At 41.0% G+C, this 27,304-nt stretch overlaps 1 protein-coding gene across 1 annotated transcript; it reads left to right on the top strand.

Moving 5' to 3' along the window:
* On the top strand, positions 1-21,885 carry PPP1R36 (protein phosphatase 1 regulatory subunit 36). The gene is made up of 11 exons (XM_087819874.1): positions 1-69; positions 787-851; positions 7,941-8,021; positions 8,526-8,623; positions 8,721-8,787; positions 11,187-11,285; positions 15,509-15,643; positions 20,100-20,142; positions 20,465-20,643; positions 20,727-20,918; positions 21,423-21,885. The coding sequence occupies exons 1-11, from the start codon at positions 1-3 to the stop codon at positions 21,604-21,606; spliced, it is 1,212 nt and encodes a 403-aa protein (XP_087676000.1). The 3' UTR covers positions 21,607-21,885.
* Positions 21,886-27,304: the final 5,419 nt, after the last annotated feature.

The following is a 27,304-nucleotide window of genomic DNA, read 5'->3' as shown; positions in this document are numbered from 1 at the left end:
ATGTATCAGCTGCGGGAGGATTTCCAGAGGAGGAAGCGTCTGGACCCGCCGGCCGTTTCCCGGCCAGACGTAGGTGTAGCCGGGGGTCGCGCCGCCCGGGGCGGGGGGAGGCCGCCCAGCCCCCGGCCGAGCGCGCCCCGGGACTCACGGGCCCAGCGCCCCCGGAAACAAGGGGGAAGTGTGTTCGGCAAACGGCCTGGGTGGGTTCTGGCCCCTGCGCGGGCGTTTGGGCGTTCACGAGAGTCCCGCCCACCTCACCTCCTCCCAGGTACCCAGCCCTTTTGGGGGCAGCGGCCTGCTCGCGCGGAGGGCCCGGCCCGCGGGGCGGCGGCTCGCAGGGCGGGGGGCCCTGGTCCCGGGCGGGCTCCGGGCGGGCTCCCGGCGGGGCGGGCGGGCGGGGCCGGAGCCGGAGCCGCCGCCTCCCCCGAGGCCCAGCTGCTCCGGGCGGCGGCCGCCCCGGGCGGGTTCACGGCGTCGGCGTCCCAGGCGATCGGCCGGCCGCTGGCGTGGCCTTGAGATCCGTGGCGCAGCCTGGGTTTTGCCACTTGCCTTCCGCCCTTCCTTCCCTTCTCCCTTCTTCCTTTCCTTCCTTTCTATGGAAACCACACCTAAAAACAGAAAGGAGAAAAGCCTGGCTTCGAGTAAACACACACACAACACTTTAACTTTCTACATCTCTATGGAATAAAGAACAACTAACAGGAATTACTGTTAAATGTTTGTTGTGGCCTGTGGGTTGTAAATCGAACTTTTAATTATTTTTGCTGCAATCCTTTCATTTTACGGCAGTTGGGACTACGATTAGGCGTGTGGTACTGGAGAGATGAAACCAAAACTCTTGAATTCAAAAGGTAAATTTTTATAAAACTTTATTATAGCTTTTGGAAAAATTACATGTGCTTGGGGTAAAAAGAAAATTCAAGCAATACAAAAAGGGTATAGAAAATAAAATAAATATACGCTGGCATCTCACCGGTCAATGGCAGGAGCTGTCTCACTCTTCTTCCTGACCCGGAGCCATCTACAGAACTTCACAAAGTAGACATTCACCAAATGTTTATTTTTCAATAAGTCAGCTATATTCAAGCACAGGAAAACTAGAGGCAGGGGACCAATTAGGTTAGTTGTAGGAGGATTACAAATAGTTATACAGGTAAGAAACAGGACTAATTCCATGTTGGTAGCAATAGAGAAAAGGCTGCAGGACTTAGAAATATTTAAAAGGTTGAACTGACAGGAAGTTTGGGTAAAATTGATAGAATGTGGTGCCTGGGTGTGAAGGGAGAATTAGATGTTTAGGTTGACACCCACATATCTGCTTTAGGTTGTTGGGTGGCTGGGATTGCCCTTCACCCATATACAGATTGAAAGAGGCAAAATTGGTGATGTGTTTGAGGATGCTATGACATGGTCACGTGGATATGTCATTTAGACTGTTGGACAGATGAAGCTGGAGGCCAGGAAAGGAGATGTATAAAGTTACATCATATTTATGTTAATAAAACATAAATAACTTAAAGACTAAACAGTACATTATAATCGTAGTCAAAAGTTTATGTTTCATAGAGTGTTTATTTCAGTATTTGAGTAATCTGTCATTTCCAAGGCAGTGATTTCAGTTTTTGTTCTCAGATATGTCACGGAAAATTCTGTTGAGTAGAAACATCCCCCTCAGTGAGTGTGAGATAAACAGTAAGAAAGACAGCAAGATAGCTTTGGGATTAGACAGACAAAATACATTTTAAAGCACAAGAACATGTGGATATACATTTTTAAGTGCCAACTTTTTTTTTCAAATTTCATATATATTTAAAGGCCATCTCAATCCCCTTTTCTGTCATGAAAACTGGGCCATACTTTTTTACTTACTGTCTTTGTAAATAAACTTAATTTGTAGTATTTTTCTTTTCTTTTTTTCTTTTTAAAAAAATATATCTTTATTGATTTCAGAGAGAGGAAAGGAGAGGGGGAGAGAGAGATAGAAACATCAATGGTGAGAGAGTCTCACCACGCCCCTCTTGCACGCCCCTGACTGGGGATCGAGCCCACAACCTGGGCATGTGCCCTGATGGTGAATCAAACCCCAGTTGCCTAGATCCTAGGTCTACGCTCAACCGCTGAGCCATGCCCGGCTGGGCTATAGTATTTTTCAAACTAATTTTCAGTGCTAATCTAATAATAGCCCTCCCTAAGTGGCACTATTTCCTATATAAGCTTACTAATAATAAACTCACAGATACCAATTTTACACCAACTTTCTTATTAATAAAATATTCATGTTCATAAACTAAAGTTCCTTTTGGTTTATTATCAAGTTATTCTTTGAAACTGGCTTGATTGATTTCCACTAATTTTGGAGAATATACATGGATGGTTGATTTAAAAGATGGATTATATGGCACAATGTTGAACAAAAAAGACCAGACAAGAAAAATGTAAATACTGTATGATTTTGTTTATATATGAGTTTAAAATAGCAGACAAAAAACAACTGTGATGATAGAGGTCAGAATAATGGTCACCTTTGGGGAATTATCAACTGGCAAGTAGAAGAGAAACTTCTGAGGTGCTGGAAATGGACTATATAGTGATCTGCATGGTGGTTACATGGATATACATAGTAAAAAAGTCACCAAGCTGTCCACTTAAGAGTTATATACTTTACTACATGTGAGTTATACTTCAATTTAAAAAGTTAAAACAAACCCAAACTCCAGACTCTCTGGAATATACAAATTGGTGGCCGTTAGGAGAGATGGGGAAAGGAATGCCATGAAGAATAGATGAGGGGGCAACTCTTTTGTGGTGGGGAATGCTTTGTGTTAAAGCAACTCAGTGTGGCAAACCTCAGTATCAGGATTACCCTGGGAGCCCAGCTGCTAGGGACAACACTAAGGAAGAGAAAAGCAGAACTTTGTGTGTTTTAGGTCAGAGTTAGTGTTTGCATTTGATGGAAATACAGGTACTGATTCTCTTCCAAAGTCTAAGCATATCCCATCACAAATTGAAATGTAGGCTTGAAGACAGGATACATGAGCTGGAACATGCTCTTTTTTTTTCAGAGACAGTGCTGCAGAGTAGGTCACCCCAATGTATGGTGATGAGACATGGCAGAGGCAGAGGAGGTTGAGAGGGGACAGTGGTACGGATGGGCGCTGCAGAGGCAGAAGGCCAGTTTGGTCACTGCTCTCAGACCTAGTTCTGTTTGGTATTGCTCCACAAGCCTTTACTGAGCATACATGATGACACTGCATCTATGCTCTAGGAAGCCCTCTCCCTTGGTAGCATGGAGGGGTGAGATTAGAACTAGGGAGAGAAGACAGTTATGCAGCAAACCAAGGGGGAGATGACTTGCAGGAGAATGGAGAGTCAAAGACTCCTTCTAAAGAAAATGATTAGAAGAGTCAGAGGAAGAACCCTGAGACACACAGGCCTTTAAAGGCAAAATAAGATTTTCTAAGAGGGATTGGAGTAGAGAGTGATCAGCAATGTTAGATGCTTAAGGAGAGCTCAGGGTGGGGCAAATACTAAAAAGAGGCCTTTCTTTGGATTTAACAAGTTAGGAATTGCTAGGGACTTACGTGAGCAACAGTTCCAGGGGAGCGGGAGGGTGGAAATTAGGTCAGGAAAGAAATTAAAGGAGGAAAGAATCTGAAGTAAAGATGAGAAACTAGCAAAAACAGAGCACTCTTATCAGTAGGTTTACCAATGAAAAAGGAAAGAAAGAGGTGATAACCTTTAGAGCATGCAGTACTAAGTGAAGGGGATTTTTGTTAGTTTTGTATTAAAGGTAGGAAAAGTATTCATTTATTTTGGGAGAAAGAAAAGATGTAGGAGAAAAGAAGGAAGGTAGGAGCAGGATCAAGATCACAGGTTAGCTTGGGAAAGAGAAGCCGTTTTTCCACAGAGTGTGGTGGGAAGGAGGTAATACAGACAGGAAAGCATGAAGCATGGGAATTCGAAAGTGCAGGGAGGGGTATCTATGCTGCTCTCCTCCCTGAAAATAAACCAGACCCTTCTGGGCAACTCTTGGAAGGAGAATCTTCTGTTAGCATTGCTGCTGACCCTAACTCTTCCCCTGAGGTTGCTGCTCCCCTTGGGGCTCATTCACCAGTATCTGCTACCACTGCCACAGTGGGCTGGCTAGGGCAGAGGAAAACCACATTTACCCAAGTACCCTGACCCAGTACCCATATGGGACCATTTCCATAGCCCAGAAAACAGGGAAGGCTTCCCGAGGGAAGTGATAGCCAAGCCAAGACCTGAGGAGGAGGAGTTGATAAGGCAAAGAGAGATGCGGTTGGGGAGGAGAAGAGTACATTCTAGGCAGAAGGAACACTTGCAAAAGCCCATTCTTGAGAGGGCATGGGACATATTTGGGACTGCAGATAGTTCAGCAGGCTGGGTATAGAGTTCCAAGTGTTAAGAGATAAAGTAGACCAGGGCAAGATTGTGAAAGGTCTTGCATCCCGTGCTGAAGAAGTTGAAGTTTATTCAGAGGGTTCAGGGGAACCATCAAAGGATTTTAAGCAGGGAAGCAACCTGTGATTAGAACCACATCTTAGGAAAATGACTGCCTGCAGCATGGGAAATAGTTTGGAGGGAGACAAGACTGGAGGCAGGGAGGTCGATTAAGAAGCAATTGCAGCCTGGCCAATGTGGCTCAGCAGTTAAGCACTGACCTCTGATCCAGGAGATCAAAGTTCACTTCCCAGTCAGGGCACCTGCTCGGGTTGCAGGCTCGATCCCCAGCAGGGGGCATGCAGGAGGCAGCCAATCAATGACTCTCATCATTGGTGTTTCTCTCTCCCTCTCCCTTCCTCTCTCTGAAATCAATAAAGACATATTTTTTAAAAAAAGCAATTGCAGCCCTGGCCAGTTTGTCTCAGTGATTAGAGTGTCGCCCATGGATTGAAAGGTCCCGGGTTCAATTGTAGCCAAGGGCATGTACCTCAGTTGCAGGCTCGCCCCCATCAGGGCATGCGGGAGGCAACCAATCAATGTGTGTGTGTGTGTGTGTCTCTCTCTCCTACTCCCTTCCACCCTCTGTAAAAAATCAATGGAAAAAATATCCTCTGGTGAGGATTAACAAAAGAAGAAGCAATTGCAGCCCTGGCCAATGCGGCTCAGTTGGTTGAGCATCATTTCATAAACCAAAAGGTTGCCAGTTCCATTCCTGGTCAGGGCACATGCCCAGGTTGTGGGTTCAGTCCCCAGTTGGGGTGCTACAGGAGGCAACCGATCAATGTTTCTCACATTGATGTTTCTCTTCCTCCCTCCCTTCATTCCTTCCTTCATCTCTCTCTAAAATCAATAAAAACATAGATTTTAAAAAGAAGCAGTTGCAGAAATTTAGTTGATAGATGATGGTGGCTAAAATTAGGATGGTGTCAGAGGGAAGAGAGGGAAGTAGAGAAATTGAAAAGATATTGGAGAATTAAATGATTCTCCAATGATTACAGTTAGTGGACTATAAGGGCTTAGGAACGATAGAGAAATCAAGGATGACACATTTTCTGGCTTGGACACCTGGATGGGTGGTGGCACTTCTTTGCTGAGATGGGAGCAGTAGGAATAGTGAATACACGTTAAAGGGGAATGAGTTCAGTTTTGGACATACTGAGTTTGAGGTATCTGTAGGATGGATGCCCTACTGAAGGTGTCCAGTAGGCAGATGTACCAGTTTATATGTCTGCAGAAACATCTGAACCTTAAATATAAATTTGTGAGTTATTGGTGTTAGTTGAGTAGATGAAATTACTCAGAGGAACTGAACAGAGTAACCAGATGGAACCCTGCGATAGGCCCTCATTTAGGGAACATAATTGGGAAAGGGGACTTTAGGAGACTAAGAAAGAGCACCAGAAAAGGGGAGGAAATTTTGGAGTGTCATGAATCCAAGATAATGTGCTTTGCAAAGTAACAGCCTGCTCTCAGGGCATTCACATTCTATCTGGAAATCTCTTCCTTGTTCTGGTCTCCTTCCACATGAGGTAGGTCACCTTTTACACCTACTAGCCAACAAGAGTTTGCAGACTTCTAGGTATTCTCAAGTTCAAATCAGGAGAAGACGATCCTTTTCCTCTCTCCCACCTTGCATTTCCTGGCATTTTCCTGGATAAATGACACTGGAAATCTTACCCTTCTGAGAAGACCTAGCACCCTCTTCACAGGCAGATCTTGCCTTGCCTTTTCGGATTATACCTGAGGGAGATAACTATCAGGATACAACTGGATATCCATAACATCCATGCAAGAAATGGACATACAGTAACGGACAGGGAAAGGGTGGTCTTTATTTCTCAATAGGCAGTTAAGGAAGAAACAGTAAAGAGTGGTTTGGTTTGCAGGGAGACCTGGGTTCCGATCCTAGTTTTCCTGCTTACTAGGTGGATATCATTTGTCAAGTTACTTAGTCCTGCCAATATCAGTTCTCTCACCTATAAAATGATATAATGCCTCGTGAGCAATAAATGATGGTGTTGCATAATTCATCAGCATGCATACCCATTTCTTATTTGTTAAAGAGGAATACCTTTATTCACAAGTCACATCTAGGTTGGCCCATGAGGCATTGCGTCTCTCTGACAGTGTGAGCAGTCCTATCCTTTCTTGTCTCCAGTGCCTCTACTCCCAGCTGGAAGAGAACCAGCAGCCTATATGAGTCTTTGCCAAGGTCATTGACTCCCCTGATGACATACAGCAGAGGAAACTACACCTCCAGCAACCCTGAACTTCTCTTGTTTTTCTTTATGACCTGAGGGAACACTACTAACTCACCACTGATGAGCTCTAAGTTTGTGGAGGCCAAGAGTGGTCCAGCCCTCTGTGTTTTAGTGATGGGTTCTACAGGGAAAATATGTTTTTTTTTCTCATTTATTTCAGGGCAAAGGGAAACAACATGGTTATGTTGTAATATTAGGAAAACTCATGAATAAAATGCAGTCTGTGAAATGACCAGATTCTAAATGGGTTGTCAGATTGAGGAGGAGGCTGTGAAGGCTATAGTACACTACAGAACTAGCTCAGACTGTGGTTTGGGAGCCAATCAGATGTGTAATTCAAAAGACATTTTTCAGTGATTTCTAGTAACCTTTTTAGTGATTCCAACTGCACTGAGAGGATAGGCCTGCCTTACGCTGCCTTTAGAGCTAAGGCACTCCACTCATAAAGAAATCTGCTTGACCAGGGAGCAGGGAGTGACTTTGGTCAAGTGAAAAGCGACTCGGACAAGTGTGAAGTAGGGAAGGCATGTCCAGAGGTCAGAGAATAGAGGTTTCACAGTAAATGCCAGACTATTGGCTAAGGGCAGGCACTTCCTGGCACAAATTTCAGACCATGAGACTTGGGTCAGCTTCTTTGCACCTTTGTTCTCTCCATCAATAAAGTGACAGCCATGTACTAGATGATCTTTTAGATGTCCTCTAACCTCCAGATTTTGATTTTATAATTCTAAGCTTATTTGACTTAGCTCATAGACTTGATCTACATGATAGTCCCAAATGTATTCTTTCAAATTTCTTATTTTAGGGCTCTCTAGCCTCAAATTATCTAGGCAAACTAATAAGGCAAGAAACTTTGAATTATAGGGATGGGACTGAGAAAAGGTTACTCAATAAATCAAAAAATTCTTCCAAACTTATCATGAGCTTTGTTTCTTGTGAAGTTACTACATTTTCAGATGGAAGTGTTTTGTGTATGATGGTATTCTGGAAGCTGCTGATATGTAGAGGCTGAATATAAAGCCCACAATTTTAATGTTTTTCTCAATGATTGTTCCATATGTAAATGCATACATTGAGTACTGCTGTGCCTCAAATTCCCTTTAGGCTCCACTCGTAATATATCCTAGTCCTAAGGTTACATAAGCTACGGTCATGATATGATTAGTTTTCCCCTGGGAAAAGGTTAAGTTACTAATTTTCTCACTTCTATTACAGTTTTACACCTGCAGTAGAACCCAAGGAAAAAGGAAGGAAAGGCAAAGCAGTTCACTTTGCTGAAATTGATGCTTCAGACAGGTATCCTAACTTCTCAGCCATGATAGCACCTCTCAGCAGAATGGGTTAAGCCTTTGCAAACTCGAAGAAAATATTCCCATTCCCCTAGGCTGAAATGCAAATACCCATCAAGTTAAAAAATGCACTGTTTCATAATTATGGTAGGAGGTACAATAGTCCCTATAAATGTATCTGTGTGATAATTTTCCTATTAGAACATTTTTAGCTTTTTTAAAATATGAAAATGGTATCTGCACCATAAATAGATGATTTAAATGATCTATTTTGGATGGACTTGTTCTTTACACTTTATGCCAGGCAGTGTACATTCCTCCTACCCATATAGTACATATAATGCATATTCCAAATAAAACATATTCCAAAATGATCCTACCTTAAACAAAACCCAAGCATGAGACTTAGGCACTTGTTAATTTACAATAAAAGTCTCATGCACCTCAGGATAGATTAAATACAACTAAAACCTATCAAAGCACTACTAGAAACTGTTATATTCTAAAACAGGTTGACAGATAAAAGATTTGCTTCAAGAGATGCTAAGTCATCTCAAGCCTTAGAGAAACGAGGTCAGCAGGGCAACGTTACACTGAATGACGCTAAATGTGAGTAACTGTTCACTCATCCTTATGTCTTGTCTGGTGTGAACCTCTAAGGCAGCTCTTTGTTCCTCTTTCATGTCCATCTTCTTTTCCCCCCTAGTTGTTGCTTTGCTTTTGCTACAAGAGACTGAGATGCAGCGGATCTGTTCTTTTACAACATTTATGAGGTATGTAATGCTTGTGAAACGTTTTAGATCTTTTATCCTTTATTTTGAAGGAATTCTATCTGATAAATGATGACAAATCTGATTTTTGGAGAAAGGCCGTGGGGCTGGCTCTATGCAAGCCATCCTTTCAGGAACCAGGCCAGAGAAAGGACACCAGAAGTCACAGGAGCCCACAGTAAGTCCCAGGGCAAGGAAAGTAGAGAGCATATTGTCAGAGTTCTGAAAAGACTGCACTATATTTGTATAAGAGTTAAAGGGTGTACTCATTTACTGAAGATCAGTTTTCTCCATTAGTTGTGTTTGGCAGCCCCAGCAAGTCCTAGGTGTGTGGCTCTGGGTGAGCTTCTTGGCCGTTCTAAGCCTCAGATTCCTCAGACGGTGTCTCATGGCTATTACTGGAAGGTGCTTCACATGGCGCCTGCACTAGTGAGTGCTCAGTGAGAGGTGGGTCCCCAGCGCTATTGGCAGCCTTCGTAGATTCCCTCAGCATTCAGTGAAGGCTGCTTTGGCAAACACCTAAGATTCTCTATCTGAAGTTTTATTCCATGAGGAGCACACTCAGCCTGACTACAAGGCAAGCAAGGACCTCAAGAGAGTCAGTGCCTCACAGCAGCCTTGAGTCTGGGATGTGCCAGGAGACTTGGTAGTTGAATATCCCAGCTTCCGTCTGTCAGGATAACTTTGAGAGGTTTTTCTGCACTGTCTCCCATAGTCCCCTACAGGACTGGACTTCATTTGTCCACAGTGGTAATGAACTTGTTAACCCCTTTGTTGGCTTCCTTCTCTCCTATTTCACTTCCTCACTTTCCTACTGATGTTTCTTGAGATCTCTTCCCAAGTAAACTACTTACTCTCAAATCTTTGTCTCAGGGTCAATTTCTGGGAGAACCCAACCTAAGACAGGTAGTTATTAATATCCTGAAAAAAAAATCTGCAGTGCTAACCTTCATCCTGCTCTCAAGGTACAGTTAAGGAAAGCATACTGGAGCAAGAATTTCCATCTGGGGTTGGAAAGGAAGCAGCAAAAGTCTTGTAAGAATATTTAGAAAGAAAACAGTGACTTCTAGTATAAAAACGAATGAGAAGGGATTGTAAATCAGTGCGATCTTTTAGGAGAGCAAGATTTATGAAACTTTACTATGTATATAATATATACCGTGTCCTAGCAATTTCACTTAGGAAGTTACCCAGAGATATGGTTATAAGGATAAGCACTGCAGTAATTTCTAATATATATATACATATACACACACACACACACACATATATGTATGTTTTTATTGATTTTAGAGAGAGAGAGGAAGGGAGAAGGAGAGAGAGAGAGAAACATTGATGAGAGAGAAGCATCAATTGGCTGCCTCCTGGGGATGGAGCCTGCAACCTGGGCATGTGCCCTGACTGGGAATCAAACTCATGACCTCTTGATTCATTGGTCGATGCTCAACCACTGAGGCACACTGGCCGGGCTATAATATATATATTTTTAATCCTCATCCGAGGATACGCTTCTTTTTCAATGATTCTAGAAAGAGGGAGGGAGGAATGGGGGGAGGAAGGGGGGACATCAGTGTGAGAGAATCAGTTGCCTCCCATACGTACCTTGACTGGGGATCGAACCCATAACCTAGATATGTGCCCTGGCTGAGAATGGAACCCACAACCTTTTGGTGTATAGGATGACACTCTAACTGACTAAGCTACCCAGCCAGGGCATGTCTATAATATTTTTAAAAGACCTAAATATCCATCAGTAGAGAGCTAGTTATATAAATTATGAGATATAGAATACTCAGCTGTTTAAAAGAGTATATAGTATTATGGAAAGAGGTCCTTGCTACAAAGATATGAGTGACAAAAACAATTTGTAAAGATTTGTGTATACAGCATTAGCCTGTTACAAAAAAATGAAGGCATACTCATGCATATGTATGTGTGTTGGTGTGTGATTGTTGGGGAGGGTACCTTATATGTGATTGTCTATGCTTCGGAAAGTTTAGGAAGGACTCATAGCAAACTCCTAACAGTGGTTACCACCAGGGAATAGGATGGTGACGGGGGTGAGAGAAGAGAACTTTTTACTTGCTACATTTGTGTACATTTTTTAAACAATGGAAAAATATCACTTGTATAATAAAAAACTTTTTAAAATTTAAAACTAATTGATAAGCAAAACTTACCAACTTATCAGTTTTCAAAATGATAATTTAATGTTTGACTTTCCAAAAGTTTTATTTACAAAAGTCAGGTTTCTTACATCTTCAACAGTATAGTAATAGAATTTTAAATGGAAATTAGTTGTATGATAGGCATGATAACATGTATTTCTACTTATGCTGTGTGTTCATATATTTTTTATGAGAAACATGTTAGTATTAATATCTTTTTTCATCTCCCCATAGGAATAAGAATCTTGACAATTTCCTCATGGCGTTATTATACTATATATCTCATTATTTGGAAAAAAACTCACTGGAAAAGAAGCCCAAAAGCTATATGGTGTAAGTAGGATTTTGTAATGTGCTTTAGAGTTTTATCACTACCAGTATGAAAACTAACTTTTGTCTAGGGTGAGTGAAGAGGTGATGGAAAAATTTAAATCTTTGTAGTAAACTAAAACAGTTTACATGGGAGGAGTTCACCAGTTTTTAAAGCTCAATGAGTAATTCGGATGGGTATTCTGGTAACAACATATTCCAAATAATATGGACAGCACTGCCCAACAGAAATATATTTAGAGCTACGTATGTAATTTAAAAGTTTCTAGTAGCCACATTTTTAAAATGTAAAAAAATACAAGTAAAATTAATTTTAATATATTTTATTTAACCCAGTGACCTAAAAACATCATTACAATATGCAGCCAACATTAGGTAGTTATTGATGAAATAATTTACTGTTTTTTTGTAGTAAGTCTTTGAAATTTGGTGTCTATTTTATACTTACAACATATCTCAATTTGGACTAGCCAAAGTAAGTGTTCAATAGCCACATGTAGCTCATGGCTACCATATTGGACAGTGCAGATATAGATGTTATTTGTGTGGTTTTTATGTTTACAAAGTTCTTGCTAAAGGGTTTGTAAGTGTCTAATTAAAAAACTAAGAATTAAAAAAATTAACAGATTTAACCAAAATAATATTCCATATCACAGGAATACTCCCACAAAATTTCTTAGGCTACATATGAAGAATTTATCTGCTTTAGACAAAGGTGACTCAGAGCTATACACCCAGGGCAAGAATCTGGAACTCTGCAACTCTGGAACTCAAGAGTCCAGAGCAGAACAATGCCTCTCAGGCTTAGTGACCTTTTCAAAGGCCATGGAACTTTCCAAGTGCCCAGCCTGCCTCTTCCAATACATGTGGAACAACCCAATGATTTAGCTGTTAGGAATGCTGGTAGAATCATTAATCAGTTGCTGCAGGATGTTTTCAAAATGCAAAATCCTTGTATACAACCAAGCAGTTTGATTTTATGGATAGATAAATGTATCTGGGTAGCAGTTTTGTAAAGCACCAAATAAATTCAAACACTGCTACTGCAGCTGGGCCATCACAATATGCAACATCGTGTTATCGCAGGGCTGCATTTCACAGAAGAGCATCCAGAGATCATAAAGTGCTCCTGTGGGAGCGAGGAAAAGGGCTCGAGCCAACTGGGGGCTCAGAAGGTTTGAGGAGTCTTACTTTTCCCAGAAAGAAACTCACTAGACCGTGGTGGATGTTCGCTTATATGTTGTGAGGTGTTTTCTCTCCTAATTCTAAGGATTATTGTTAATCTAGCAGAAAGATTTGCTTCATTTCTTAATTTCTAGGAATAGATAACAGAAGAAAGGTTTCTTAGTTATTTTTAAAATTCACTAAAACTTATTAGAACACAGTGGTATAAGGTAGGCTTTTTTTTTTTAAGTATATTTTATTGATTTCAGAGAGGAAAGGAGAGGGAGGGAGAGAGATAGAAACATCAATGATGAGAGAGTCATTGATCGAGCCCACAACCTGGGCATGTGCCCTGACCGGGAATCGAACCCCGATCGCCTGGATCCTAGGTTGACCCTCAACTGCTGAGCCCCGCCCCGCCTGGCAGACTTTCTTAGAAGGAATCAGGTACAGAATGATAAAGAAAAAAACAAGTGCATTCTCTCTTGAGCATGCCAGCACCTTCCCCCCACTTTCTTTCCTCAGGCATGTATTTTGCTTTCCTTCTCCTAAGCTCCAAGGGTTCCCATAAGACTTGCAACCAGCAGTGGGCAGCTGCTGTCCTGGGCTAACCCCCCAAACCTGTCTCCAAGGGCCCTTCTTTTGCCTCTGTAACTGTTTACTGAGTCCACGCAGCCCAGCTGGCTCACTCCTTCTGCCTCTGTGACTTTCTTTCTGAAGGGCCAAGGCAACTCTGCATAGGCTCACTCCTGTTGCTGTGATCTTGCCTCTTCTATCTTAAACCCTCCTTTTGTTTCACTGTCCCCAACTTTAATAAGCATACTCTCAAACAACAACAACAAAAACACACAACAAAAAACCAAACAACAACAAGACTTAAAATTATTGATTCTATGGTGTGATTCTAAAAAAATTGTGGTAACTTCATTTTCAGGCTTCCAGTTTACTTATTATAACAGAAATAAATATAGATTGCATTGAGATATTGGACATAAGTAACTTTAAGCAAAAACATTGATTTTGGTCAAACTAATGAGGTATAACAGGGATAACAATAGTACCAGCTTCACAGAGTAATAATGCATATTATTTTAACCTAGAGCTTGGCACTTGGGAGGAAAGCCTGCAAACTGTGAGAGGAGCAGAAAGGGATGTAGGAGAATAGTAAAGATACATTTGATGGTTTTAGATGGTTAAAACCCCTAATTCCAGAAAAAGAAGCCTTATCCCCATTTTACAGATGAAGAAGCTAAGGCTCAGAAAGGTTAAATAGTGGGCTGGAGATAACATACCTTGTAATTGGTGGAGCTGACATTAGAACCCAGGTCTGTCTATCTCCAAAGCCTGTGCCTAAACCTCTGTGCAACGTGAGCACCACCTGCTTCCAATCAGCTATGCTCGTGTTTCCGTAGTTCATCCATTTATAATTAGGAATTCTAATGTGTAGATGTCGATGTGAACAAAACTGACTCCATCTGTGTATTCCTGCTTTTGTTTCTCTTCAAGTTTCCATGCCGAGAACTCTAACCTAACTCTGGCCTATATCACTACTCATTTTGTCTTTCTATTTTATATATTTTGGGAGTTTCTAGTTTTTCTGATAGACAAAAGATAAATGCTTTGAATATTGAATGCTTTAAGTATTGAATATCTTCATGCATGAGATTTTCCCCTAATTTTGAATAATTTAAGAAAAAATAAATTTCCAGGAGAGATTATTGGATCAAAATTTATAATCAATTGTATGGCGCTTGAAATTATTATCAGATTTTCCCCCAGAGGATTATACATGGGCTTGTTTTAAATGCCAAGTTCTACCCCTACCTACTGAATCAGAATCTTTGAGAGGGGGAGGCACTGGGAATCGGCACTTTTAGCAAGTAACTCCAGGCAATTCTTACATATATTAAAACTTGAGAACCATTGGCCTAAAAGTCTCAAGGTGTTTTGTAATTGTTGTTGTTTTGTTTACAACAACAAAAGAAGAATATTAGCTACTGGCAGCTCTGGCAAAGCAGGAGTGAATGGTGAGGGTGGGGACTACTGAAGGAAACGGAGGCAGGCACAGTGATGGCCTTTGGGGTGCGTGCAGGGATGTGTGTTTGGGTTACATGAAACTTGGGCATTTAAAGTTGGAATTCAGTTTATTCCAGAAACTTATTTTATTTCAGCCACTCACAAGCCTTCTCATCACATATGATAATGTTTTGTACTTTGAACTATCTGTATTATTCTCAAACCCACCTCCTTCCCCCGACAGCATCTCCTCAGGTGGTCAGTCTAGTGGTTAACATCAGAAGGGGCAATAATTTGCCCCTTTTGTTTAGAGTACATTTCATTTGGTTTAAATCTTTCTGAATATTAAAAGGCAAAGAAAAAGCTAGTGACACTTACCTTTTCAATAGTGGTCATTGAATGTAATGTGGGCAATACTGTTTCCTTCTATACTGCAAAAACTTCTAAAATTAGACTTCAGATATGCTGTAACCTAAGAACAGGCAGTCTTTTAAAGTTCATTTGCAATTCAGTTAGAACTGGGGTGTGTTTTCAAGGGAAAGAGAAGTTACTGAAATTGATGCCAAAGTTTCAGAGTCTTAGTCCACAGATGCCTGCTCAGCAAACACAGAGGTGAGAGTAGGCAAACACTGAGCTCCCCTCCCCTCTGCTCTTAGTTGTAATATCAGGAACCCAGGTGAAGCTGAGATGGGAGTCTCCATGACTGTTATAGCAAAACAGCAGGGAAGTGGGCTGCTAGCTACCTCAGAAACCAAGATAGAAAATAAGTTAGGACTGCCTGTATATAAAATTAGGGATATATGGCATAAAGTATAAAGAATCTATGTAAAAGTGGAAATCTGCCATAAACTTGAGGTGCTGGTGACAATGATAAATATCAGAGGACTTTGAGGACCTCTCCCACATCTTGAATAAAATAAATGAAGGGATAAGTCGGATGTGTTAACTCCCTTGTATTTCTTTCAAAATAGTTTATCCTTCTGACTTTCTATTAATTTATATATGCATTTGCCAAAATTCATCCAAATTATTGTTTTTCTTTTCAGGGGCCTTGTAGAGAAAAAAGAGTTGGAATTGGTTTCAAGTAAATTAGAAGCAGCCCAGAAATACTTGGCGCAGAAGTACTGTATCCTGGTCCTGGGCCTGGGAATGCCTGACAAGCATCATATGTGCTGCGGGAAGTAAGTGCACACGTAGGATTTCATTCTATCTTCATTTGTATATCCACATCCTTAAGACTCTTAAATTTGACTTTTGGTGCCCTTGAGAAAGGTTCCTGTTTTGTTGTACAGAGTAATTGAGCTCAGCTGAGGCTCTGTTTCAAACAAGGACAGAGAAATGTCTCTTTTGAGAGAGAGAAGCGAGTATGGGAAGAATCTCAGCTGATTTTTAACAACCCTCTACTGCTTGGGTTTAAATGTCTTTTCTCTCAGCATATATCAGATTAATGGAATCTTGCTCTCAACCAGGAAGGCTTCCTGCTGCCATACAAGGGCCAGTTGTCTGCCTTGGGAGTGAGACCATGTGATGGGCCAGTGTTGATGGGGGTATTGGGTGCATCTCCTGCCCTTTGTGTTGTAGCAACCACAGTTGTGAGTACAAGCTAGTGAAGTGGGGTTTATAAGATGGCCCTGTCATCCTTAGGTAATTTTTACCTAAGGATGACAGTTTATACACTATTAGTAATTAAAATTTAAAAGCAATCTTCCCAGGGTCATCCAACAAAGTGATGGTGCTGGGATTAGAATATTGGCAGTTCGAATGGGTCGGGGCAGTCCGGACCGGCTTGGAGCAGAGACTTTGCGGACTCTGGTCAGTTGTGGTGAACAGGCTTCGGCTCAAAAAAATAATCTTATTTTTTATGTTTAATCTTTAAAGTACATATGCATTACAAACTAATTTGGGGTTAAGAAAGTATAAATAGTTATCTCATGAATTAGAGTTTTTGTGATATCTTTTAGTTCCCTGGATATAGAAATGCCACATAAATTATTATACTTTTTAACAGTACATTTTTATTACAGTGTAATGTTTATTCAGACTTTTAAAGGAACTCATTTTGTTTGACTGTGATTGCCTCAGTTAGTACTAGCTCATTTTCAGGAGATGGTCTTTGTGTCTCGTTAATATGCACCATCACCTGCTTTTCTCCTGCCTATTAGATAGCGGTTGGAGAAGAATCAGTTTAGAGCTTACCACCCACCACCATTCACTTAAATTTCATACAGGTCAAAAATTAAACAAAGGATATCGAAGAAAACAGATTACAGCACATTTTTTCCCCAGTAAAACTTGTTTATTGGCCATGGTGTTATGTCCTTAAGTGGAGTTTATATTGTTCTTTTAGTTGTTTTTTCCAGGAAACGAGGACAATGTTTTTGCCAGTTATGAGTGATTAACTGATTTTAACATCATTATTTCACTTCCTCCCAAAGTGAATAAGCTAATATTCTTGTGAGAATGTTTTCATGAGTATTTTCTGACTTTCCTCTATAATATGGATCTCTTTAATAGTGGACTAGAACACCTTATGCTATTTATCTCTGGGGATAAATTAAAGATTTCAGTAGAACCAACAATTTGGGGGCTGTTAATTTAGTGCTTTCATGTTTCTTGAGAAGTAGGAGGACATGCCTTTCTCTTCTAACTATGTCTGAAATCCTGATATCACAAAAGCTTTGGCACAGGTTCGATGAACATGTTCAGTGAAAGCTCTCTGTGTTTTCCAGGATAGAGAAGAAAACTCCCTTAATGGCACATGCTATGGAATTAGATCTGTTCTTTGGTCTGGCCAATTCTGGCTCCACCCCCACCTCTACCATATACCCTCCTCCTGTGCTCTTAATGCAGTTGTCGCCTGATGGGTGACCAAAGAGGCTAGAGGTGCGCCTAAGGATGGGGAGAAAGGGCTCTTTGAAGCTCAAGTGTGTAAATCATCCTTAAGCCCCATTCCCCCACGCTCATCCCCAGTCACAGGCACCAAGGCCTTATTCCCCTCCCCGCAAACACATTCCTTTGAATTTTCTCTTCCCTGGTAAAGAGCGGGCCTTTTGACCTCCATTTCAGTCTGATTTCACCTAAAGCAGCAGGGGGCAAGTGGAACACAACTTTCTTCTCTCCGGTCCAGAGCCTTAGTGCGTCTGGCCCTAGGCTTTGCATCCCTTCAGGAATGACTGATAATATTTGGGGGGTTTGAATACAATCAATGTGTTATTAAAATTAATTTCACCTTTTTTTTTTTACAGTTGCGATTAGAAAATTTTAAATTACATTTGTGGCTTGCATTGTATTTCTGTTGGATTATGCTATTATAAACCCTGTTTCAATTTGTAAAGGATTTGAGGGGCTTAAATTTGTTATTTAGACTAGATACATTCCTAAATTTATAATCAATTTGTTTTATTAAAGATTTTTTATTGGTTTTTAGAGAGAGAGAGAGAGAGAGAGACATCAGTTGGCTGCCTCCTGCACACCCCCTACCGGAGACTGAGCCACAACATGGGCTTATGCCCTGACCAGGAACCAAACCAGCAACCTTTCAGTGCACTGGATGACACCCAGCCACATTGGACAGGGCTAATCAATTTATTATTATTATTATTATTATTATTATGTACTTAATATAAAAATTATGAAATAAAATAGAAAGAAAAGCAAAATGACTCAAAATGCACCAGCGAGAGAGAAATTCAGATTTAAACTATGAGGTGCCCAATGTACTCACACTCTGCCTTCATTTCCTGGGCTCGGTTCAGCTTCATATGCAGAGCTAAGTCAGAATGGTGAGAAGAAACCCACTACAGTCTGTACTTAATTACTGCAGTGTGGGCTACATCAATTTGCTTTGGACTTTAAGAGAGAAAGAAGTCCCAGTTTTATGGCAGCTTGAGGAAAAGGGGAGGGAGTTTATGATACCTTTTCTTCTAATATTTAAAAAAAGAAGACTGAAAGAAAAGGAGAGAAAGCGTGTGTTTCTTGGACAATTACTCTGTCATTTCAAAACCTTGCTGAGATGGTGTTAGTTGGGTTGTGCCAATGTAATACTACTCTAAACCTCCCAGAACAAAACTGATTTGGTATTCCAAAAACAGGGTTTGACTGGTTTCTGCTTCAGTGTGGCAGATCTGATGGTCTCTGGTTTCAGCTGGCAGAGTGCGTAGGAGGAGGGAAATACCACAAAAGCACTCCTGTCAGACAGAGACTTCAGGTGGGACAGAAGGATGCTGAGGCTTATCCCAAAAAGTTTCTGCTGGGTTCTATTGGTTTAATATTTTTTAACTAGTGTGCAAAATATTGTAAAGAAATAGCTTGTTTCCCTTGCATTCTGATTATGAGGGCAAATGTGGAGCTCTGACGGGCCTGAGTTTTAGTACAACCTCTACCCCTAACCAAATATGTGTCTTTGGACTTGAGTCTCAACTTCATTTTCCTCAGCTGTAAGGCTGACTACGTCATAGGGATCTTATGAGAACTAAATATGATAAATGCAAAGGGCTTAGCATAGATCTTGACACATAGCCCACACTTAGTAAATGTTCACTGCAATTACCATTGTCTTAATTCTTTGTTGAAGACTTGCATACAAGGAAACCAGTGTGTAAATGAAGAGTCTATAGGAGGGGAGGGACCTACCTCAGTAAAAGCTCAACCATTTCTTCAGTGGTTCCCCAAAATGGAAGTCTAGTTTGGGCTCATGCTGATCGTGAAGTCCCTGCAAGAAGGTTGAAGGTCCTGAGGGATTTGGATCATCCTCACCAGGCCAAAGGAATTTAGAGCCTGATACCAGGGCCAGTCCTAGGTCAGATACTCCAAATAAGGCCCAAGCAAAAGCAGAAGCAAACCCAGAGTCAACCTGGGAGTGCTTTGACGCTCATGACTAATTAAGTGACTGCAGGTGCACAGCCCTCTCTGTCAGCTCTCAAGTCCTCCCCAGGCCATGCCTGCTTTCCTAGGGCTGGGAATCAGAATCAGAATGGCCTGTGTTGGGGAGTGGAGGCTGAATTCACTAAGTGTGCCCATGCAAGTACAGTATCCTTAACATTAAATTTGTGTTGCAAGGACGCTTGGACAAATGCCTGCCTTTAAGAGATAAGGCTCAGTCTACATACCTCATTCAGAAGGAATAGCACACTACTGTTCCCAGTCTATTGATTGCATGGCATAGATTATATTTGCATGGCATAATGATATATTTCCATTTCTTCTTGCAGCCAATAGCCATTACCATCGTTTAAGGTTGTTTTTCTTCTTTATTTTAGACTTACCCTCTAGTTGCTTTATTTCCATACCTACTAACACCTCATGTTGCCTCTTCATTATCTTTCCACCTTCCCCACCTCCCCAACACTCACATCACCAGTAGCATTTGGAAGAATACATTTCATAGCTGGCTGCTTTATCCTGAATTTATATTGATTAACCTTTGATGGAACACTCAAGGGGTTTTGATCTGGGTAACCTTAGAAGTTGGAGGAAAAGATATTGGGACTCATCTGCATTTTGATGGCATGTGCCTAAATAGTCTTGGGGCCATAGGTATGATTCTGCAAAGGGATCTTTTGAAGATAAGGGTTTACTTAGGTCACTGAAAGATTGAACTTCCCTCTCAACCTAGAGTTGTAATTCGTTATATTGCAGGGAGAAAATATCAGATACACAAAAAGACTGGAAATTCTTTGAGGTGAGTCACTTATATTTGGGGGCTTTCCTCTTTTATATGAAACATGAAGCATAGCAATAACTAATAGCCATTTGCCAGGTACTTATTTATAGTGAATGTCCTTTCTCAAAAGAATACTAACAAACTATATGCCACAACTTAAATTTTTGATCTGATTTTCCTCCTGCAAAGGTGAGTATTTGTATAATTTTCTATAGCTTTTTAAGAATGTTGAGAAATTGGATCATCTGGGTTTGCATCTACTTAGCAGTGTTAAGTAGACAGGTGGGAGTTTTTCATATCATAGCTGTGGGTTGTGATTCTTGTCTGTTTTCTGTTGTAGTCCTTTTTTACTTTCTGTACATATGTAGCTTGGATTGTTTTCCGACGTCAACACTTCACAGAGATTGAGGAAGAAATAGGGAGGCTCTTTCGTACCAATATGTTCAATATTCCTCGAAGAAAGCGTGAGGATGAAGAATCAGGAGGGGAAAAGAAACGCATGACATTTGTGCAATTTAGGTATGACTTTTGACTTTCCTAAGCTCAAGGATATTCCTAGAAAGCAGGATGATGTGGCCTAAATGTCACCTTTCTCCCCATAGGAGAATGATGGCAAAACGCCCAGCGATTAAAACAGCCATTAACATGCGCTCTCCAGTCATGTCTACTCTGCTGCCGTCTCTCAGAGAAAAAGCTCAGAATATCTTTGAGAAAAAATATAATCAAGTAGGCACCAAATTCCCAGACAAGGTGCAAGAGCACATGGAAAATCTGCACTCTGTGCCCATGCCAATGTAAGTGGCCCAAGGAGAGAGAAAAGAGGGCCCAGAGTGTCACTTCCTAGTTTGGGCCTGGAGGGACAGGGCCTCAGACACCATGTGTCTGCCAGAAAGCTGAACAAAGATGAAATCACCATCTTATTACCCACCCCCTACCCCCTTCCACCTGTTTCCTTTCCAGAGAAGCTCTTGGTACATCCATCCAGACTAGAAAAGATTGCTAGAACATTAAGCTAGACTACAAATAGCTCTAGTTTGGACAAGTGAGTTGTAGACTCTATAAGGCTGTTTTTCCATTAGAAGAATCATCCTTGGGAAATGTGAGAAGGGCCAGTATAATATCTGGCTTTGGACTGAGTTTTTTGATACATAATTAAGACCATAGTGGTGGTTCAGAGAAACAAGGAATGCTTCCCCCTTAAAAAAAAAATAGCTATGTGTACACACACACACAGCCACAGCCATACACCTTAGTCTTTAGCCTCACTGCTTCAGCTATACCAATAATTCTTTTCACAGTGTTGGCATCTTAGGGGAGCCTCGATGTCTGTACAACCCTCATACTCTTCTCCCCCTTGAACCAGAAGAAAGCAAATCATCTGGGAGACCGTCTTTCCTGACAGAAAGAAATAACTTGAGGATTCAGGATACACTGGACTTGGTCGTGAAAACACTGTCCTCGCAAATATCATTCCCTAAATAATCTGGTATATTCCATTTCTGTAATTAAGTCCCTGTAATTAAGTCATCATTTTGACTTAGTCACTTTACATCTGACTAATATTTGTTATTATTAAACTTTTTTAATTGTTCAAATTATTTTGTTAAAAGTTCAACAATAGACTATTAAAGAAATCCAGAAAGCTCTTGAAAAGCTCATTTTCCTGTATTTAATAGTTTGCTTTGTCATTTATTTATCTCCCTGGCTTCTATGTGACTATTTAGATAACATACTAGGACATTTAGCCAGTGTTCTAGTGGACTGATGAAGAAATAATCCACTAGACTATTTTTATTCATCTCTGAGTTCCTTTTTGCTTTATGACAAAGTGTCTTTGGTATGTTTGAAAACAAAAGTTTATAAAAAGGCAAATTAAATATTTTAAATAAATCTCTTTCTATATTATTATTGGCATTAAGATATAAAGTATATCCGATTCATTTAAAAGCCTTTTAGCATATGTGTTTCATTAACTATTTATTTATTGATTTAACAAATATGGATTAAGTCCCTGCTCCATCCAAAGCCTTGTGTTGGGTTATGTAGGGAAAGATCATCATCAAGACAGAGACCTTACCAGGTCTGGGTAGTAGAAAGGGTGAGTAAAATACATACCTGCTCACGAAACAACATTGAATATGACAGAGGCCAGGGAAGAGGTAAACACTGAGTGCCCCTAGAGGACAGAGCAGAAAAGCAGTCACTTCTGAGGGGAACCAGGAGTGTTCTGATTAGAATTTGGGGTTGCAGGGACTGGGTGGCACTAAAGGGGGACTTCCAGTTGGAGGAAAAACATGTGCAAAGGCAGAGATGAACAAGCGTGCCCTGTGACAGGAATGGCAAAGGCATGATGTATGTGAAGGGGTGCGGTAAAAGAACAGGCTGGAAGGTTCAGCTAAGCGTCCCATGAGGGAGTGGAATGTTATTTGGGAGGCAGTGAAGATTAGGAGTTGCTAATGAAACAAGTTCACTAGGTATAATACAGAGCTGCTGATTATATACTATTATCATTTTAAATGTCCTGTAGGAGTTTTGCCAACTGAAACAATGGGACTGAATTTACCTTTCTGTGGCCACACGGATCTTCAAACTTTAAAATCCTTCTTTTAGCATTTAGCTAAAAATTTATTCATTTCACAGAAAAAGCTGGATACCTTTCCCAGATTTAATATCCGAAGCAGAGGAATGCCAGCTCCAGCCTATTGGTAATGTGGGGCAGGTTCTGTTAAACCTACTCAGTCTTCACTCACCCTTTATTATCCAGGTTAGTTTCTGTTATTCCTGTTAAAACTGCAAAGCGTTTATCAAGATCCTGGATTATAAGTTAACCCTTGCTGGACTTTTTACTTATGCAGAGAATTTGGCTATAATGTACTCTGTCATAACAAATTTTTATCTAGAACATGTTGACATGGTTTCATTTTTGTTTCCTGTTTTTGGTATTTTAAAAAATATAGCCTGGGAATTGTGACTTTTATAGCTGTCTTTACTAGAGCACTGGGCTTTCTCTGGCTCCTTTCTGAACTGCAAGGCTTTGGTGTACTTCATTTATTAATTCCTTCATTTGTTTCTTCTTTTTTTCATCCTACAATTACTGTATCCCACTCTGTGGCACTCAGTGTGGAAAAAATATAGCCAGCTCTGACTGGGAACTGATAAGTCTTGGAGGAAGACAGACAGGAAACAAATGCTCAGATAATGAACTAATTGCAATGCTGATGAGTGTGGCAGAAGAGAAGAGAATGCTATGAGAGTGTATAACCAAAGGCTTGCTCATGTATGGGGGATTATCAGGGGAAGGGGAAGTCTCCCTGAGGAAGTGACATTGAAACCTGAGACTTGAAGACACACAGCAATTAAAGAGGTGGGAAGTGAGTAGGGGAATATTCCTGACTGTATTAGCTATCTATTGCTGCATAACAAATTGCCCCAAAAAACAGTGGCTTAAAACAGTAACATTTATTTATTATCTCACAGTTTCTAGAGATCAGGCATCTGGGTACAGCTTAGCTGAATCCTCTGACTCACCATCTGTCAAAAGGTTTCAAAGTGTCAACTAGGGCTGAAGTAACCTAAAGGCTTAATTGGGGTTGATCTGCTTCCAACATGACTCAAGTGGTTGTTGGGAGTATTAAGTTCCTTGCAGGCCGTAGGACTGAGGCCTCAGCTCCTCATAAGCTGTTGGCCCAAGGCCCCCCTCAGTTCCTTGCCATATGAGCCTCCCCATAAATAGCTTACAACACATCAGTTGGCTTCATTAGAGTGAAGGAATAAGAGGAAGAGAGAGAGTGCAAGCAAGACAGAAGTTACAGTCATTTACAACCTAATATTAGAACTGATGCCATCACTTTTGCTCTGTTCTGTTCATTAGAAGCAAGTCACAAGGTCTAGCACACCTCAAGGGGAGGGGACCACACAAGACAGAATATCAGAAAGTGAGGATCATTGGGGTCCATCTTAAAAGTCAGCCTGCCACACTGGCAGAGGAAACATGAAAATCTTGAGGCTGGAAGCAAAGCCCCTTCAAGTTGCTGAGAAAAGGCTTTTGTGGCTATAGAGAGGAAGGACAGAAGAATGAGATGTGACTGGAGAATAGGCAAGAGCCCTGTCATGGAAGGTTCTATAAATGCGGTAAGGATACACTTCAGATCAATGTAGCTTGTTGCAATTCGATTGTGCAGTTTGTGCCTTGTACAAAGGCATCAGCCAAGGGCACGGATGGGGCTGAGATCCTAATACCTATCTTGGCCTGGTTCTAGGTCTTTCCAGAGGGAGTCCCTATTTGTAATTCACAAACCAGCATCCTTAAATGGGTACCCTTTGATGGTTTTTAAGCAGGTGTATCCTTAAAGCTTACCAGGAGGGTTTTCTTTTTATTTAAAATAGTTAGCAATTAGGGAATGAAAAGACAAGCTACAGGCTGGAGAAAATATTTGCAAAACATATCTGATAGAGAACTTGAATGCAAAATATAGAAAGAACTCTTAAAACTCAACAATAAGAAAACGGATAATCCAACGAAAAAATGGGCAAAAGATATGAACAGACACCTTACCAAAGAAGATATACACATGACAAGTAAGCATATGAAGAGACGCACAACATTATTTGTAATTATGGAATGCAAGTTTAAAAACCATGAGATACCACTACATACTTATTTAAAAAACAAAAAACTGACAATACAAAATGCTGGTGTGGATACAGAGCAACAGGAACTCGTGCTCGTTACTGGTGGGAATCAAAATGATGGAGCCACCTCAGAAGACAGTTTGGAAGTTTCTTAATTATGTTTCTTACACAAGAAATCTTTGTTTAGTGTAAAAAATCTTAGAAAAGTACAGAGAAGTACAAAGAAAAAACTCAATCTCACCACCAGGACATCTTGTAATTGTTAATGTTTTGTGAATCTCCTTTCAGTCATTCGTGTGCATATTCGTAGAAACGAAACTGAGGTCATGTGCATACCCTTGTTTGCAACCTCTCTCCTTCACGTAGTAATATGTTGTGAACATTCTCCTACGTCAGCCAGTACTCATCTGAAACTTGATTTTAACTGCCCTGTGGTATTCTAGGGTATGAATGTGTCACAATTTCCTTGCCCAATCCCTACTTTCTTGTAACACACATATTGTCACTCAAAATACTGGTCTCATTTTCTTAGGATAAAGCCCTGCAAATGATATTGCTGCGTCAAAGAGCACACTCATTCTCAATACCCTATTATTGCCAAATTTCCTCCCAGAAGGCTGGCCCCAGAAAACACCGCCTCTGTGATGGTGTTATCCATTATTGATTTAAGACTTGTTGAGGGGTGGAACTATGTCATTCCATCCAGCCCTGCGACCCTATAGACATTTCAGATGGCTTTTGGGGATGATTATGAGAGTGATAAAATAATGTATCACCTTGAATTTACAAGCAGCCATCAGTCATGTATTGATAGCCTGCTCCATGCTCAGAGCCTTGCCAGGTCTACAGCGTGCTTGAGAAGTGTAAGGTGGAGCTCCTGCCCTCAGAGCTGAACTATGGAGTCAGAACACAGCTCATTAACAGCTTGAGGGAGCGTGCAGGTAAGACTATATTGTGAAGTGGAGACAAGGGCTCAGCAGTCAGCCAGATCAGAATTATCCAGGCAGAAGTAATGAGGTCCCCAGATAGGAGGAACTCACACCTCGTTTCCGCTGGTCACCCCGTCGTCCTCCTGCACCAATGCTCTGATGAACACTTACCATGCAGCACAGCTGGTGCATCTGAGTTTGCCTTTTTTCTGGCAGGCAGTGATTTCTCTTTCAAAGTGTATCTCAGAGCAACCCAAATAGTTGATAGAGGAAAATTTCTCGATTTAGAAATATGCCAGGTAATAAATGTAGAAGGAATAATAGAATTAGAATATTACTATCTTGCAAAACCTTAATGGAATAATGGGTCTAGCTAGGTATTGCTCATTGGTGGCAGAGAGAGACATCTAGTCATAATGTGCCCCTGATGGAAATATACACCAGTGATGTGTTCCTGGGGAAAAAAACAAACCCAAATCAGACTGAGATTCTAAATCTAACATTGGATTTATAGAAAATTCAGAGGAGGAGGAATGTGTTAAATAATACTACAGGGATTGAATCAGAAATTTCAAAATGGGGAGAACTCTGCAGAAAAAAATGACCCTATTCAAAAAATGAGGGAAAGAGGGAAGGGGAACCTTCAGGTTAAGAAAGAAACTTAAGCCCTAGCTGGTTTGGCTCAGTGGCTAAAGTGTCGGCCTGAGGACTGAAGGGCCCCGTCTTCCATTCTGGCCAAGGGCAGGTACCTCGGTTGCAGGCTTGGCTCCGATCGGGACACGTTCTGGAGGTAACCAATTGATGTGTCTCTCTCACATCAATCTCTCTCTCTCTTTCCATTCCACTCTCTCTGAAAAGCAATGGAAAAAATAGCCTCAGGTGAGGATTAAAAAAAGAAAGAAAGAAACTTAAAAGACATATCCGTCAAATGCAATGTGTGGTCCTTGCTTGGGTCCTGATTTTATATATATGTATGTATTTGACCCTTGAACAACAAAGGGGTTAGGAACATCGATTCCCTTGCAGTTGAAAATCCCTGTATAACTTAAGTCAGCCCTCTGCATCCACAGTCGCAACCATGGATCAAAAATCCTGTTTTTGATTTGAGGTCAGCTGGATCCACTAATGCGAAACCTGGGGACACAGAAGGCCGGCTGTGTATTTATTGAGAAAAATACACGTATAAGTGGACCCACGCAGTTCAAACCCGTGTTGTTCAAGAGTTGACTCTCTATAATATCATCAGGAAAACTTACTACTGAGGGGATATTTGATATTAAGGAATTATTGGTAAATTTGTTAGGTGTAATAATGTTATTGTTTTGTATCCCCATCCCTTTAGAGGCACAAACTCAAATATTTACAGAAGTGGGGGGAAGGCAGGCAATGGAAAGGAAGATGAGGAAAATGAGTAAATATCAACTCTCCACAAACTACTGGCTATGCTTACAGGTGACTGGTGAGTATTACACCCTCTTCTCTAATCCTTCTACTTTGCAACAAGCACAGACCAAAGCCTGCGTGAGAGTGTTAAACAAACAAGACATGCCCGCAAGAGAAAGAAAACACTAGCTAAACGCAGTAAATCCAATACATGCTCAGACAGCTAGAACCCACTT

Source organism: Miniopterus natalensis, chromosome 1 (genome assembly GCF_054644295.1).
Source record: "Miniopterus natalensis isolate mMinNat1 chromosome 1, mMinNat1.hap1, whole genome shotgun sequence".
NCBI classification, from domain to species: Eukaryota; Metazoa; Chordata; class Mammalia; order Chiroptera; family Miniopteridae; genus Miniopterus; species Miniopterus natalensis.
This window is presented reverse-complemented; position numbering and strand designations above follow the sequence as displayed.

Coding starts and splice junctions, on each gene's coding strand:
- PPP1R36 (XM_087819874.1), top strand. CDS start 1: ATGTATCAGCTGCGGGAGGATTTCCAGAGGAGGAAGCGTCTGGACCCG. Junction 11,286..15,508: donor AAGCCCAAAAGCTATATGGT/GTAAGTAGGATT, acceptor TTTTCTTTTCAG/GGGCCTTGTAGAGAAAAAAG. Junction 15,644..20,099: donor CATCATATGTGCTGCGGGAA/GTAAGTGCACAC, acceptor GTTATATTGCAG/GGAGAAAATATCAGATACAC.